This window comes from Malaclemys terrapin, chromosome 2, assembly GCF_027887155.1.
Source record: "Malaclemys terrapin pileata isolate rMalTer1 chromosome 2, rMalTer1.hap1, whole genome shotgun sequence".
Lineage (NCBI taxonomy): Eukaryota > Metazoa > Chordata > Testudines > Emydidae > Malaclemys > Malaclemys terrapin.
Window position 1 is genome coordinate 121,452,452 of NC_071506.1, and position 17,799 is coordinate 121,470,250.

A 17,799-nucleotide genomic window follows, 5' to 3' on the forward strand; every position below is an offset into this window, starting at 1 on the left:
TTTTGCTGTTAACAAGCATGTTACCTCTGGAGAGACAAATCCACAGTCTGAGAACTGCAAATCTAAGCATCTCTGATGCTTCTTCTGGACTGAGCATTGAGGCCCATTGGGTAGATAAAAAGATTAACCTAAATAATCTATACGGAAGCCTCTAGAACCCTATAAGATTGAGTCCCTAATCCATTAACTATTGGAACTCATTTACAAAGCTTTTCTTAAACATTACACGAATATATGGTCTCATACTACAGAATTAGAGTTTATAATCCCTATTCCATGATGAGATATCTTTGAACTATAATGTATCTTAATTAAAACTCTTTAGATATGCTTTGAGGGGAAAAAAAAAAAAAAACTTTAGACTGATTTTTATCCACCCTGTGGAGCACTTATATCGACCTAATTATGTACACACTACAGCCTTGTTCCCACTGATGTAAGCTTCCTTATGTTGGCCTGTGTAGCATAGACCAGGCCTATGCTTTACCGTCTTGTCCTCTATACCTCACTACCTACACCAAACCAAAAGGCAGCTTTCTAGCCACCAAATAATAGTCCAAACGTGCAAGGTTAGGTATCGATTCACAGCAAAGAAAATGCTCCTCATGAACAGAATTTATTCACATACGTTAGCAAGGAAAAAAAAAAAAAAAAAAACCTTTGTTAAACTGCAGTGAAGGTTGAGACTGTAGTATTAGATCAGATGATTATTAAGAACCAAGGACATTCAAATTTAAGTTCAATTTTAAAACACATTAAAAACATGGAAATATTTTTGCTGCCAATCCAGACAGCATTAACTCCCCTGCTGTGGCAACACCAGCCTCATATCTATTTCTTTCATACCTACTTTACATGATGTTTTTAAGATCAAGTATTTTTGGAGAGTTTTAGGGCTTTAAAATTTGAACGAGCAATGACTAGTAAAGTAACACAAAGGTGTACCACAAAAAGTTTGATTTTGCAACTGCTTTCATACACTTCTCTCAGACACCAAGTGTGATGCTTTGTCAGTACTCTAAACTTCGTTCTTTTCATCCGTGTGCTTTAAATCATGGTTTGATCTGCCACAGTTTACAAACATAGATATGCCAAGCTAGCGTGTCTATGTAGACAAACCTCACAGTTTTTTTCACTGCCAACTGTTCAGGATTCTGGCCTTCAACTGAAGACTTCCAGCATCTGATGTTAGTTCTTTTAGAACAAATCCTCCCTGTCAGATTACAATTTAGGGCTACTGTTATGCACATCACCTTGCAGAACAAAAGGCCTAAGCATATCGGTAAGCATGCTTAAAAGAGAGGAAAAACCCAAGGTACATGCTCCAAGTTCTGATATTTAACTCCCAAAGGCTTCATTGAGGACAAACATCTTACTAACAAGTTTAGCAAAGTTGTGAGATGAGGAAGCCTGCAACTGATCCATCATTATCACTGTGGAAGATTTTAAAAAAAAAAACCACACTTGTCTCAAAACAATTGAAATATATATGCTTATAAGGCAAGTTGTTCCACCAGCTAAAATGAACAGTGGCATCTTGCCAAGAGCCCAGATTGCAGCCACCTTCACCTTTAATCTGAAACTGCTCAGATTATGATAGAGCATTACATACTGGGGTTACACCTCTGATGTACAGTATTACAAATGTGAGCCATCCCAGGCTTCGGCAGCAGGTAAAGAGAAGGGGCCTGATCCAGAAAGTCAGCTTCAGCATCATATCAACCCCCAGCCAGTACAGAACACAAAAGCATGGAAGCCGCACTCGATATAATCCAGTTTCACAAATATCACAAGATTCAAGTCCTTACTTATCACAAAAGGCTATGACCGATGAATAGGGATTTTGATTGTACTGCACATTGCTGGACCTCTTATTGCACTGAGTACTGTACAGCAGAGAGTATCATGGACAAGGCTAAATCACTGTTTATTTGAACCAATGTAGTCACTATGCATGCTACAACAATAAGTAGCCAGCTCTACAATGACCAATCATGCTGCTAACAGGTAAGTTGTGCAAAAGTTAAAAATCCACTTTTAATTCACATTTTCAGGGTTTTGAATCACAACCATAATACTGTAAACATATTGCTTCCTCTTTTCTATCGGATTATAATTTGCTTTATGAGAGCTTCTGTAGGGGTCAGGGTAGGAAAGAGACCAAAAGAAGTGTTTACTTGTCAAAGAAGCAATATCACTATATACATTTCTAGTTAGGAGACTGCCTCACTGACCTAATTAACCTTCAAATATTAAAACTATGTGAGGTTCTCATTAAATTTCAAGTTAGACTGTGGTCCACATAAAAATCAAGTCATAATTCGTAAGAGATTTCAATTTTTCTACTTTATTTCTCTTAAAGCAAAAAAGATGTGCTGAACTGAGCATCAAGAAGCTGTTTAAACAACTTAAGTACAAACGTGTAGCTTTTCCTCACTAAAATAAGGAAACAGGGTTGGTATTGTTTTGATTAACTGAAGTTGTAGAGATTAGAATTACAAATTTTGTTCTAGTGCTGCCTATTTTCTAATGCGTTTTCAACAATTCTCCTTTGACTAGACTACCCATTAGAAAGAGAATGAGCCCCCATTTATTTTAGTTCTTGCTTACCATCTCATTCCCTTTGGATCAGAAGCAGATTCCTATGTGGGATGTAAACAGATAAAACCAGTCTGCGTTCAGATTACATAATATAAAAGCATCAGTGCTTTTAAAAGCATCAATTATGTTTGATATTTTATGCAAATTAGCATCTAACACTTTAGGGTCTGATCCTGAAAAGAGCTGCAGATATCTACTCAGCACCTTGTGGGATCCATCCAATCATTTTAAAATAAAGTTGACACAACCATTTGAATGCTTGCAGAGAGAGGAGTGGGTTAAAGGAGCTAAATTAATTCTATGCAATATAAGCCTGGAAACAGAATGGGGGTTGGGGGCGAAGACATGATCCCATTCCCTACCCTCATGCACAGAGCGCCTACTACAGCTACAGGAGACTACAACAAGAGGTCATCTTTACTTCTTAATATCTTTGTTTGGGGACTGACTCTACTCTACTGGTCCACCAGACACATGGTGCACATGCAGAGGGAGGAGAAAATATTTAACTCCTCAATAACGTGAGTTGTGCATGAATAGACTGGGGAAAGCAGGATGCCTCTGTTTAGAGGCAAAGCATAATCTGACTCAAACTCTGTGCTGTTACAGCACAGATCTCTCAGATCTTTGATGAAATACAAATTATTATCCTGCAACAACTCTATTCCATTCCACTCTTACTCAGTGGAAAAAGGTTTTTTATGCTCAAGGAAGTTTTTAAAACAATACTTGTGTTACAGGAAAGAAATCTGTTATTAGTGGCTGGTGTCTAAAAGACATTCCCAAAATAAATACATTTTAAAAGACATTTTGACCCTACAACTCTAGGAAGGGCAGCTAAGTAAATGAGAATTTTGGGAATCTGTAGTGGGAAGATGGCTGTTGGGGTGGGGATTATTTTAATTTTTTTTTTTTTTTTTTTTTGGGTTGAGAACTATGGGCAGGGATAGCATGGTATTTACCAGAGATGTTTTTTGCCAAGTAAAATCATGGTTTTTATTGCCCCAGGAAAGACTAAATTAGCCCCAGTTTAAGGCATCTTCTAGTTTAAAAACTGTGTTGTTAATGCACACCCTATTACACTTAGTATTAGTTAAGTGTCCAAACTGCAGTTACATAAGGCCGTAGATTCATAGATTTAGGGTTATACAAATAAAAAGTAGAACTGCAGTGGGCATAATACTAATCTATAATAATGCTGAGCCTTGGAATGTCTGGATACATTTTGGTTTGATATTTTCTCAAGGAAGTTATACATGTCATGACTCATTTCAGTTCTCAGTATTACAAAAGCCAAAACATTCGATTATATGAAAACAACAATAATTCAGGAGATGTGTAGGCTTGAAGCACTGAGCAGTCAGAAGTATGCAGAGTCCAGGTCCACTTGATCATGCAATATTCTGTAGCAGAAGACCAACTTTGATGTAGTGGATAAACCAGAGCTCCCTGAACTGTGGGGCACACCCCATAAGGGGAGGGTGAGGAGGGAGCACCACCTAGCTCTACTCCCCAGCCTCATCCCCCTTACCCCTGTCCGTGTTCCTTCTCCTAGAGCTGGAGCCCCGCTGCCAGCTCCAGCTCAGGGGCAGGAGGGTGCGAGGAATAAAGTTAAAAAGTTTGGGGACCACTGGGATAGACGGAGCCTGTTTCTCAGTTCTGAATGGATGTACCCAAAATTTGAAAAGATTCACTATGTGCTTGCTGAATTTGTTGGACATGAATGCAATTATTTTTTCCCAGTTTTCCCAGTGTAAACTGGGTTTAAGTGAGTATTTCCCATCACCATGTCCTAAACTCGTTTTTCCCCAAAAACTGTCAACCCTGACCATAGATCTGATACTAGGGCCATGGAAGTCAATTGAAATACACCCACTGACTTCGGGCTATTAGTCATTCAGTGTCTCATCAAGGGAATACAAGTTACAGGACCAAATTTATCTTTGACAACTCCTCAATGGAGTTACGCACTTAAGCCAGAGGTATATTTCATGCATAAATTCACACATTTTGTCCGTCTAAAAAGACAAGCGTACATGTATATACCATACTATTTTCAGTTTTTACCCTAAAAACCAAGCCTAGATATAATTAAAAAGAATTCTACTTCTGAATATTCATTTGAAAGTTTTACTGACTTCATAAAAAATTGTCAACTGTCACACTAAGAAATGGTTGGCCTCATTTGGGAATGAATAGTTTCAGCAATCAACCCATGGCCACAAAAGCCAATTGGGAGAAATTCTAGTTTCCTACCAATAGAAAACCTATAAGCGTGCTGCGGTGTCAAATTCAACAATTCCCCACCCCAGGCAATTTTTATTTAAAGGCTAAAACAGATGTTGATTTTAGAGACAGATTAATATTCAATAATTTGCATTTAAAAAGAAACTAAATAGCAATATTTTGAAAAATGGAGGGAGAGTAAGACAGTTTACTTCAGTCACATTCTTCCAGAATTTATATCAGCTGCAGCCATGCCACTTACAGTTGTGAAGACAACATCTAAGCTGAACAGGGTAAGGTCTAGTTAGCACTTGAACAGGAGATCTTCAAATAAAATCCAGGTTGTGGCAAAAGTGGCACTGACAATTCAGTGGTTTTGAGTCAATGACCATGCATGGCATTGTTGAGGAAGGGGCACAGGGTGCCTTTACAGGTATGATCTTACATCTAAGACTCAACATGGGATCACAGTTATTTTTCAAAATAGGTGTGTTAGCATGGGCACTACAACAAGTGACGTTTGGGTAGTTATTCTACCTACCTAAATTCCCCGTAGAATATCAACTGGACAAATATTGTTATTCATTTCCAGCCCACAAATGTTGCATTGTGCAGTTAAGCCAGCTGTCACATTCCAGCAGCAATTCAGGCTGTTCCTTGTATGCATGTGTAATGTAATTTATATTTATAACATGCTTTGTGGTAAAAGAATATATTTAACTTTAACATTATGCCACCAAATAAAAACTGAAACTGTAGTTTAGATCGCATAACACCTTAAACTTGAATGTTTAACTATAGTAGTCCATGTGGGTTTAATCCTAGCCACACCGGCTTGGAAAAAAAAAGAACCACACCATTAGATTTTTATGTGGATTTATTTTTGGAGGACAAGTCCCATATTACACAATGTATTTGAAGCCCAAGAGCAGAAAGCTCTAAAAAAAGAATTTCAAACTGAACAAGCAAGTGACAGACTCCCTTCCATGAGATGTTGATACTGCAGCAACCATTAGAATAAACGGATTACCCCAAAGTTTCTGAAGGCCAAAAACTTTGTAAAGAGTTCAAATACATTCATTATGGAGGGTTTTTTTTTAATTAAATGAAGTATTAATAGTCAATAGGGTGGTGGAAGTGGGTCACATTTCTCATACAGTTAGCAGCACAGTTTCAGCTTCCTGGTGTTTTTTTTAAATGGCTGCCAGGTAAGCCATCCAAAAATCCACCTTTAAAAAGGTGTTAGCATGGAGGAAAGTTCCATCAGTCTACTCATTGAAGGGCTGATTCAATTGCAACAGGAACTGAACAGGCCCCAAGTGCCAAAATCTGTTCCCATTTTAACCAAAAAAGCTTTTGCCATGGACTCCAATGGCACAGAGCATCCAGCTCCCAATTCAACACCAGAGAAGTTCTGCAAGAGTTGTTTAGATACAGGTGCACAATGTGCATTTTTGGCCCAGAAGTTGTGGTTTTTTTTAAAACACTAAAATAATATCCTGTCAATCAATTTCTTCAAATTGTGTGTCTTTTAAAAATCAAAGGGAAGTGCAAAAATGAGGACTTGATTTGAAGGTAATCAGAGGTTAAACTATACTTCAAAATTAAACAATTTAATACAAACGGGAAGTTTTCTTTTGAGTTTCCAACACCTACAAGAATTTGTTAAGATAAAAGTAGAAAACAGTGAAAAAGTGCACTTTGTGTACCTTTTCCAGAAATAAATCATTTTAAGACAACTCCATAGAAACATTCACTACAGCTGTATTATATAATTAGGTCTTTAAAAAAAGCTTCCTTTACATTGTCTCATTAGACGAATAAAGCAGTAAATACTTCTCAGTCAGTAAAAGCCAGTTGCTAATATTGTTTTGTATAAGGGCTTTTCTTTTGCCCCATTGGTATACCTAAAAACCCTGAACATGACCTCATAAAGGCAATAGCAATGATACCATCATCAAGAGGGGATTTATGCACAGAACTCCAAAAGTGAGAGCTTTTGGGGGTTTGGAGAAGGGCAAGTTAGAATATCAGATATTTACAATGTAAGAAAACTTGAAGAAATATAGAGAAAAAGAATACCATGTTCTATACTGCATCAGTAGTGAAATTCAACACTTAAACATTCTAATTTAAGTACTAAATATTTACAGAATATAGCAGTATTTACAATTAACTTAATATTGAGATTTAAATTTGAACTTCATATGTACTTATAAATAATGGAAGCTAGCTAAGTGTGCACCAGGATTTGTGAGAGAACTGTAAACACAACGGGACTTGCAGCTGTTGCATATCAACTCAAGCTACAACAGCATTCCAATGTTATCAGTATGGCTCCTCCTCCACTATTTGAAAGGCCTGCCCATACTATAGCCCCCCCCCCAGCTTCATAACCCCATCTGAATCTTCACATCAGCTGAAGTGCTGCAAACTAACAGCGATTCAATCATTTTTAACTTGCTGACAAGGAAACAAATGTAACTTCAGAGGTAGACATTTGGTCACTTTAGCATACCAAGGTTAAATGTTTCAGATTCAAACAAGATTAATGGGGTCTGGTCTCGCTGAGGTGTGAGGATTTACCAATGGTTTCCCCTCCTACTGCATGATACAGAAATGTTTCCCTTACTCACAGAAATGCCTGCAAACTGCACAGACACTATTTTAAAACACCATAACAGAGGCTCAAACTAAATGTACATCCCAAATACATAAATGAAGGAAAAAAAACACCAAAAAAATGCCACCACGGTTAAAAAGTGTAAAAAAGGCAGTCACACACAAAAAGGCATCATTTAAAAATGGGAAGTCAAATCCTAGTGATGGAAACAGAAAGGGGCATATCTTTTTCTTTGACTTGCCATAATTTAAGAAGGCAAACCAAGAACAAATTTGGAGAGCAACTAGCTAAGGACATAAAAACTAAGAAAAAAAAAAATAAAAGTAAGTACATCAGAAGCAGGAAGCCTGTCAAACAATCGGTGGGGTAATCGATGATCAAGGTGCTAAAGCAGCGCTCAAGGAAGATATGGCTGTTGCAGAGAAGCTAAACGAAGTCTCTGAATCAATCTTCACTGCAGAGGATGTAGAGGAAATCCCCACACCATAGTCATTCTTTTTAGGTGACAGTTCTGAGCAACTGTCCCAGATTGAGGTGTCAATAGAGGTGGTTTTGGAAGAAACTCAAATTAAACAAACAATAAGAAGTCACCAGGATCTGATGGTATTGACCCAAGAATTCTGAAGGAATTCAAATATGAAATTGCGAACTACTAACTGCAGTATGAAACTTATCGCTTAAATCAGCTTTTGTACAAGGTGATTGGAGGGTGGTTAATGTAACACCTATTTTAAAAAAGCTCCAGAGAGGATCCTGGCAATTATAGGCCAGTAAGCCTAAGGTCAATATCAGGCAAACTAGTTGAAACTACATAAAAAACAAAATTATCAGCACAGATCAATACAATATGTTTGAGAAGAGTCAACGTGGCTTTTGTAAATGGAAATCATGCCCTGCCAATCTATTAGAATTCTCAGAGAATCAACAACCACGTGGACAAGGGTGATCCAGTCAACAGTGTATTTGGACTTTCAAAAAACCCTCGACAAGGTCCAGCATAGAAGGCTCTTGAGCAAAGTAAGTAGTCATGGGATAAGCCGAAAGGTCTTCTCATGGATCAGTAACTAGTTAAAAGACGGGGGAGAGGGGGACAAAATAGGAATAAGTGTCCAGTCTTCACAGTGGGCAGAGGTAAATAGCAGGATCCCTCCCCTTGTTCTGTTCAACATATTCATAAATGACCTGGAAAAGGGATAAGCAGTGAGGTGGCAAAATCTGCAAGTGAGCCAAAGCTGGCTGCAAAGAGTTACAAAGGGATCTCACAAAACTGGGTGACTTGAGCAAGAAAAGGGCAGATGAAATTCAATGCTGATAAGTGCAAAGTAATGCACATCCATAACCATAATCCCAATTATACATACAATAATGACAGGGTCTAAATTAGCTTTTACCTCCCAAGGAAGATCTTAGAGTCATCGTGGAAAGTTCTCTCGAAAAATATCACACAATATGCTGTGGCAGTTTCTCCTCCCCTTCCCCCCCCACCCCCCCAAAAAAACCTAAGTGTTAGGAACCTTTAAGAAAGGAATAGATAATAAGACAGTAATAAGACAGAAAATATATCATAATGCCTCTACATAAATCCATGGTACGCCCACACCCTGAATACTCGTTGCAAGAGCATGCTGTGAAGACCAAAAGCATAACTGGGCTCATAAAAGAATCAGATAAGTTCATGAAGCAAAGGTCCATTGATGGCTATTAACCAAGTTAGTCAGGGACACAACCCCATGCTCTCGATGTCCCTAAACCTCCAACTGTCAGATGCATCTGGAACAGGCCACTGTCAGATCTGGATGCTGAGCTAAATGGATCACTGGTCTGATGCACTATGACCATTCTTATGTAAGTGATCAGGGTACATACAATTTACATCAAAATAGAAACAGGAAGGAAAAATAAAAGAAAATAAAGTAGAAAGCTTCAAGCTAAAAACTGTTTTCTTTAAAGTGCCTGGTTGTACAGTTATGTTTAAGTTAACACACCAAAGAGCTCACCTTCTCAATGACGTCTTTGGGAAAAGTGGGGTGTAGGACATTAAATAAAATAATGGAGTTGAAAACAAAAACAGCGATGCAAAACCAACGAAAGAGAGAGACCTTAAAAGTACATTTCTAGTTTTATGCTTATGCATCGTATTTGATTAACTCAATTTAAGAAAAAAAGGTGCCAATATTTTGCTACAGTTGTATTAAGTTATTCATTCTCTCTTTACCACAAAGTGGTACAACTTCAGAATCATGACTTCCACACTATGCCTAAAATATACAGAAGTCTAGCCAATTCCACATGTGCCACACTCTAGAAACCCTATGTGTCACATAACATTAAGTGTCTAAAACCTGTTCCTGCCCACATAGTAACATTAACATTTCCAGCTTCAAAAACTTGACTATTTTTAATCCAGTTAGATCATTCCAGTTGACTGATGTCTTAATTGTCCCAAAATTGAGACAAAAATGGAAGACTGACATATTTTACATCAAAATAAAGTTTGATATAAAGCTGAACATATTTTTCTCAACACTGCTTTCTGAAAGGTCATATGGGCAAGAAGCATTTCTCAAATAAGATCTGACAACCATGTTTGAAATGAAAGTTCTTTATTACAACTGGCATTTCTCAATATTCTGCCTACAGGCAATTTTCCTGAAAAGCAGTATTTGATGACACCAGCAGTATGGAAGCCTCATGACTCACACGGAGTTTCAGGGTCAAAAGTAATGCCACATTTCAGCAAGTGCCAAAAAGAAGCCCCAAAATGCCAGTTGCGAAAGACAAGTTTTCAGAAATCATTTCAGAGAACACATTGTTTACAGCGTGCAGATTAAAAATGCAGCATGAATAAGTTAAGGAAGCCCTTTTAAGCTTTCTTTTGACCTGAAAACTCAAAGTGATTAGTCCTACAATGATCTGTTCATTTTAAAATTTGTACTAGCAGCGCATTTTTGCCTGCCTTGAAAATTTAAGAAGTCAAGTCCACTGAGAGAATGTTTCACAAGATATTTTTTTTGGGGGGGGGGGGGGGGGGAAGGGGGGGAGGGGTAAACAGAGCAGTAAGGGAGAGTATACTTGGTGTTCAAAAAGCATGTTGGATCAAAGCCACTCTTACGGTTTAAGGAATAATTTAGTAACTCTGATCTAATCGGTCTCACAGCTACAATATCATGAGTATAATTGCACTATGGATTATTACTGAGTTCCATAATCCAGTAAAATACCTCAGCAGAAAGCTATTTAACCACATCCTTTTAAATTAAGATTTAATATTTTGGACTTTGAGGAAAGTCTGTTAAAAATAGATTCCCACCGAGCACGACGTTACTGTGCATGACTAGTCACTTAAGGCCTGATTCTGCTCACAGTGAAATTAATTGGAACAGGATCAGGCCCTTAAGGCCCCAAAGATGTGTTTCACTTCAACAACAGAGTTATACTGTAACTTTAAATGTTACAGATCTTAAGACGAAAGTTAAACACCTCCATGATCTTAAAAATAAGAGAGAAGCAGGCCGATTGAGAAATACTGGAAATGTGCAAGCCACATCTTGAAGTGAGCTAAGGTAAACATGCCTCCTACTAATTACATGTAGAATATAGAACTTCGCCATAAAATTGTCAAGTGACAAGTTTCTGCATTTTGTTTGCTTGGCTTTTTTTAAAAGCTGCAATTCCACACAGAGAAACGTAGCACTCTCCTAGCATCCTATATTTAAGTGTTGCAATATCTCCCTTTAATAAAAATGTTTAGCACTTTAAGTGGAGGGAGAAAAATTACATTTTTCTTCAATTTTTTCCCAGAGTTTCGTTTTGCAGGGGGGGGGGGGGGGAGAAGGGGGGAGGAGAGAGAGATTTCTTTTTAAGATAATAGGTTTTGTCATGTTCTAAAGTTAGAGGGATCACTCTAAGATCTGGATGCTAATATCAATACCTTACTGGACATTACCCCTGTAAATTTCAATTTAGTAACCATGCAGTTTATTACTCATGTTCACCTTGCATAGGCATGTTTCTGGTAACACACAATTTTAGAATATCAAGGAAGCAAAGATAAAAGTGACCAGGGAAAGAGTACACCAATTCCTACTGTATCTGCAGGAAATTGTAAAGATAGATAGCAACCAACACCTCCATCCATTGGTGCACCACCCAAGAGACTGATGGCAGGGGGAGCAAGGGGTGCACTCTTTTAGAGCAGCCCTCAGAATCCTCCACCAGGGTCTTTATGAGTCACCATTTGTAACCACATTGCTTATCACAGCCAGAAATATCCAGTGTGAGGGGCATCTGCTCCTTCAATGCCTCTTAGGTGAAGCCCTTCACTAGAATATAGGGGACCAGACTAGCATAGGGAATAATTCAACACTTTCCTATGCCATTTTTTGTTAATTCTGTCCTGTGTATTTACTGTATGTATTGTTGTAGCTGTGTTGGTCCCAGGATATTAGAGACGCAAGGTGAGTGAGGAAATCTCTTAGTGGATCTGAAGAGCTCTGTGTAAGCTTGTCTCTCTCACCAAGAGAAGTTGGTCCAACAAAAAATATTACCTCATCCATCTTGTTTCTCTGTGCATTTATTGTCTGTTCACCACTACCACTTACTGTTACACCTGTTTGCCTGAGACATAGGGTATGAAAGGGAGATGGCTACTTAATTGACTTCTAAGACTGCTACATGAAATTGGTATGATTAAATGTTGTCTATTATTTTTAATCACTAGTTTTGGATGGCATAGGCTACCAATTAATGTAGCCATTCTATTATAGACACCTCATTATAGGGGTTTCATAATTTGGTTATTAAAACAAGTCATCCTGAGAAATCTGAATCTAAAACTGAGTGAAAGGTTTTTGTTTGAAAGTGCTCAAAAATGGTATGCTAATCAATATTTGAGATTGGGTAACTCAAATTTAAGTTTGTTTTAATCCACTAACCACTCCATAGTATGTACTTATCCTACTAAATTGTATTTTAAAGCCAGGAAATTCAGTTTTTACAAGCTGTTAAGTTTTCTATCAAGTGGATAAAAGCAAAAGATTATCCCATGCCTAAATAATTATTTAGAGATTCAGAACTTTGGCATTCTATGGAACTTTTTAAAATTAAAATAGTCACGCATTAACATTAAAATGTGGCTGTGAGCAAGCCTGTAAAAGGCTCCTGGTTTTTACTTTTATTTTATTTAAATAATGTGCAATTTGTGAAGCATACAGAAGCGCAAACACAGTTGCTACCACATTTGGGACCAAATTTGTATATTCCCACTTAACTATGGGAGTGGAAATAATGAGTTTAGAAAAAAAGAGACATTCCTTAAGAGACCTGCTTAATTACACCTTATTGCATAGTTAAGACATTAAGTCTACAACCACCTGAAATGGTTTTAAATTTCTTTCTGATCCCAAGGTATCTATCCCCTCCCAACTAACTCCTGCAATAACTGAGCAATACTCTTGCAGTGAAAATACTGGTATGGTACATGCTAGAAACTTAAGGGAAGCATCAGAATGGAGAGAGGGAAATAGTGGTGAACCCCAGGGGTCTGTTCTGGGACCAGTCCCATTCAACATATTCATAAATGATCTGGAAAAAGGGGTAAACAGTGAGGTGGCAAAATTAGCAGATGATACAAAATTAAGATAATTAAGACCCAGGCAGACTGCGAAGAGCTACAAAAGGATCTCTCAAAACTGGGTGACTCTGCAACAAAATGGAAGATTAAATTTAATGTTGATAAATGCAAAGTAATGCACACTGGAAAGCATAATCCCAACTATACTTATAAAATGATTGGGTCTAAATCATCTTACCACTCAAGAAAGATCTTGGAGTCATTGTGAATAGTTCTCTGAAAACATCCACTCGATGTGCAGCGGCAGTCAAAAAAAGCAAATAGAATGCTGGGAATAATTAAGAAAGGGATAGCTAATAGGACAGAAAATATCATGTTGTCACTATATAAATCCATGGTACACCCACATATTGAATACTGTGTGCAAATGTGGTCACCCCATCTCAAAAAAGATATATTGGAATTGGAAAAGGGCAACAAAAATTATTAGGGGTATGAAACAGCTTCTATAGGAGGAGAGATTAACTGGGACTTTTCACCTTGGAAAAGAGACAGCTAAGGGGAGAGATGATTGAGGTCTACAAAATCATGATTGATGTAGAGAAAGCAGATAAGGAAGTGTTGTTTACTACTTCTCATAACTGAAGAACTAGGGGGCACCAAATAAAATTAATAGACAGCAGGTTTAAAAGAAATAAAAGGAAGTATTTCTTCACACAACGCACAGACAACCTGTGGAACTCCTTGCCAGAGGATGTTGTGAAGGCCAAGACCATAACAGGGTTCAAAAAAGAACTAAATAAATTCATGAAGGATAGGTCCGTCAATGGCTATTAGCCAGGATGGGCAGATATGGTGTCCCTAACCTCTGTTTGCCAGAAGCTGGGAAATGAGCGATAGGGGATGGATCACTTGATGATTACCTGTTCTGTTCATTCCCTCTGGGGCACCTGGCACTAGCCACTGTCGGAAAACAGGATACTGGGCTACATGGACCTTTGGTCTGACCTAGTAGGGCCAGTCTTATGTTCTTAAGCATCAAACCACCTGAAAAGGGAGGGGAGTTGATCTAGTGTATTACTGTTAGTAGACTTTTTTCCAAACTGTTCATTTTGCATTTATTGGAGTAAACAAGAACTGCTGCCTCAGTACTACAGCTTTAAGTAGTACACAATAGAAAGCAAGTTTCATGGTTCAGTCAGGTCCAATAGTGGCAACATGCTGTGATGTCATTTTCTATTAAATGGCTAATACACCTCTACCCCAATATAACACGAATTCGGATAGAACGCGGTAAAGCAGTGCTAGGTGGGGGGGGGGGGAGGAAGAGAATAAGGGAAGGGCTGCACACTCCAGCAGATCAAAGCAAGTTCGATACAAGTTCCAGCAGTTTCACCTATAACGCGATAAGATTTTTTGGCTCCCGAGGACAGCGTTATATTGGAGTAGAGGTGTCGTACCAACTTGTAAGATACAAGATATGCACATTGAAATAAACTCACGTATTACAGGTGACCACATATTCAAATACATGGCAGGTATTTGCATGTTCAATAGTTCTTTTCTCTCCCCTAATTTTTAAAGTGATGGACAAGGAAATTAAAGGCAAACTATTTATGCAACTATATGGTTGACATTTTACATTAAGTCAGTAACACAATTGACATCACATGTTTTAAAGCGGATATCACAAATTCAGTGCAAAGATTAAAACAATGACTTCCCATGTTCTGCTTGCTAAGCCACCCACCAAAGTTTCACTAAAAATTTAGTTTTTGTGACCAAAATTTTGAAACATTCTTAAAGGTTACTTTGCCTATATACACTTCCGTGGTTACGGTCTTATTCTTTCAATGCAGACAGGACTCTTCTGTACAAACGGCTCAAACATCTGCAGTTGCTTTTAACAAATATTTTTTTTTTAATGTAAATACAGAATTTAGTTTTCAGCAATATGCACTTCTATGAACTCACATCAACTACTGGTGCTACCTGTACAATTACAAGCCTAAAGTGGTTGAATTTTGAAGATCCATCTTTACCACACATCTCTATGCAGCCCTGCCCTCAGCTTCATGTTTTAAGAACAAACAGTTGAAAGCCATGTATAATATACAGCTAAGCTATTTGTATGATGCAAATTAATATTTAAGAGATCCTTTTTTGGCCTTTTCAGCTCAACAAAGAGTTGTGGAAGACCGACATAACAATATATTAGAACTTCTGATTTAACCTTAAATGTAGATGCTAAATTTCACGTAGAAGGAGGAAAAAAACTCTTCAACATTACAGTACAACCTTCATGACCCAAACAGCATCAAAACACCGAATAAGCTCAGATAATGTGAGTTTTGGATAACAGGGGCTTTTGCTAAAGTTGCTGATTGGTTTTCATGACTGTCTAGCCACATAAATGATAACTGAACATTAACCAGGTTTTTCAGTGGGGTTCCTGGGGTGTGGAATTTGGTACAGCAAATGAATGGGAGGGAAGATAATCATTGTAAGCTTTTCACGGCAAAGACACACCAGGTTTTTGTAAAGCACCTGGCACTTTGGGGGCCCTATATAATTACAAGTACATTGTAATAAATACAGGTTAACCCAGCATGTCTCTGGTGCAACTATAACAAACAGTCCACAGGTGCAGTTTTTAAAGTAAATCCCCTGATACTCAACTGGGGATGTCTAGTTACCCCACAGGTTAGTGTTTGTCTTTCTGGTCGGCAGAACTGACCCCGCACCCAGCCAGCCTTGTTACAGGCACACCCCTTTGCTCACCTGCATAGAAGCGGATGAGGCAGCCGGTCTCGGAGTCCATACCCTCCTCCTGCACCCTCCACGGGTCCCGGAAGCCCAGCTGGGAGAGGTAGTCGTTCTGGATCTGCAGGGGTTTCTCGTGTGCCTCCAGCCGGCGGCTGATCTCCCCGTGGAACTGCACGTACAAGGCCGGGGGCAGGGGAGACGAGGCGCCCGCCTCTCCTCCCAAGTGAGACACCTTGGAGCCGGCAGGGGCTGCTGCAGCCACCCCTACCCCGGGGGGCTCTTCTCCCGCACGCCCTGTTCGCGGAAGGGGGTACACCGAGGGGAACTCGCCCGGCCGGTGATGGCTCCTGCCCGGCCCCACACCTGCCCCTTCCGCCGCTGGCGCAGCAGAATCCACCTCCAACTCCTCGGAGGACGACGAGCCGCCGCCGCTGCTGTAGGGGTCCAGGCGATCGGAGACGCTCTCAGCGCTGGGGCTGAGGCTGAAGCTCTCGGTGTCGGAGCCCGCCAGCCCCAGCTCGCCCAGGAGGGAGGGGCAGGATAGCGGCGGCCCAGCCAGGTAGAGCTCGGCGGGCGGCGGCGCCCTGGGACTGAAGTCGGAGGACGAGGGACTCGGCCGGGGATCTGCCCAGCTACTCTCCCCGGCGCTGTCACTCAGTGCCAGGCGGCCAGGTCGGGCCGCCTCCCCGTTGTCCCCCGGCGGTTGCCGGGCCAACTCGTGCCGGGTCCCCCGGCGGCTTCTCGGCCTCTCATCGTGCTCCGGCCGCGGCTGCCTTGCCGGCGGGGGGTCGGGCGGTGTCAGGCTGCCCAGGTCTGCTACAGCCGCGGCGCCGGAGAGTGTCTCCTCTAGAAATGCTGCCGCCTCCTTCTGGGCCGGCGAGCTCGCCTTACCCAGCACCCGGACCACACCGGCGCCCCCCCTGTGGCCCAGCTGCAGCAGCCGGGCCGCCACCTCGGCCGCCGTGGTCTCCAGCGTGCAGAGCACCGGGCGAAGGTAGGACATGTGGCGCTCGTAGACATGGACGCAGCCCCGCTGCAGGTCCCGCCGCACCCAGTCCCGCTCCGGGGGCTGCAGTGGCTGCAGCTGCCGGGGCGGCTTCAGCAGCAGCGCTTTCCTGTCCAGGCTGCGGGTGCCAAGCGAGGCAGGGGCAGCCGGGGAAGAGGAGGAGGTGGAGGCGGCTGCAGAAAGATTCCTCTTCAGCCTCCCCCTCCTCAGCAGCAGGGAGTTGGCGCTGCTGCCCCGGCCGGGAGCAGTCTGAGTCCCGTTGGCCACCAGCGCAGCGTGGGGAGCGAAGCCTCCAGCGGCCCCTCGCCTCCTCCGCGGCCCCCCGGCTGCTTTGCCATCTCGATGCCCGGCCTCGGCGCCGCCCGGCTGCTCCACGCCGCTCTCCGTGCCCGGCGTATCTCGGTTCCTCTCGCCCGGGGAGCTGCCCTGCTGCTCCACGCTGCTGCTGCTCCGCGCCGCCGCCGGGGCTTCTCTCGCTCGCTGCTGCGCGGGCTCCATTGCCCGGGGGCTGGGGATGCCGCCTCCTCCCTGGGGCAGCGCCGCTCCGAGCCCGGAGGAGAAGGGGGGCGGGGAAACAGAACGGAGAGAAGCGCCGCGCTCCAGAGGCGGATTATGTAGCAATTGGGAACATTCCGTCGGTCGGTGTCTCCGCGCGTTCGGCTCAGCCGCGCTCCACAGCTGTCGCGAGCGCCATTAGGGACAGAGAGAGGAGCCGCCTTCCCGCCTCCCCTCCCCGGAGCCTCATGAATATTAAGCAACCCCAACCTTCTATTTACAATAGCATTCAGGGAGGAGCGAAGGGGGCGGGCTCATGAATACTCGTCCCAGGTTGACGCCATCCCTGGCGCGGTGGGGCGGGGCGCCGATGATAAATTCAAGGTGACGGCAGGGGGCGAGCGAGGCATGCTGGGAAATGGAGTCCGCGGCCGGCTCCCCTAGGACACCCACCCACACACGAACTACAAGTCCCAGCAGCCCCCGCTTGCCCCCTTTTCTCTCCAGCGC

At 41.7% G+C, this 17,799-nt stretch overlaps 1 protein-coding gene across 1 annotated transcript in view; it reads right to left on the bottom strand.

Moving 5' to 3' along the window:
* Positions 1–17,586, bottom strand: part of PHLPP1 (PH domain and leucine rich repeat protein phosphatase 1) — a 222,859-nt gene extending 205,273 nt beyond the window's left edge. Inside the window, exon 1 of the mRNA XM_054019563.1 lies at positions 15,804–17,586. Coding sequence (XP_053875538.1) covers positions 15,804–17,292 — 1,489 coding nt within the window. The 5' untranslated portion in view covers positions 17,293–17,586. The remainder of the gene's footprint in view (positions 1–15,803) is intronic.
* Positions 17,587–17,799: the final 213 nt, after the last annotated feature.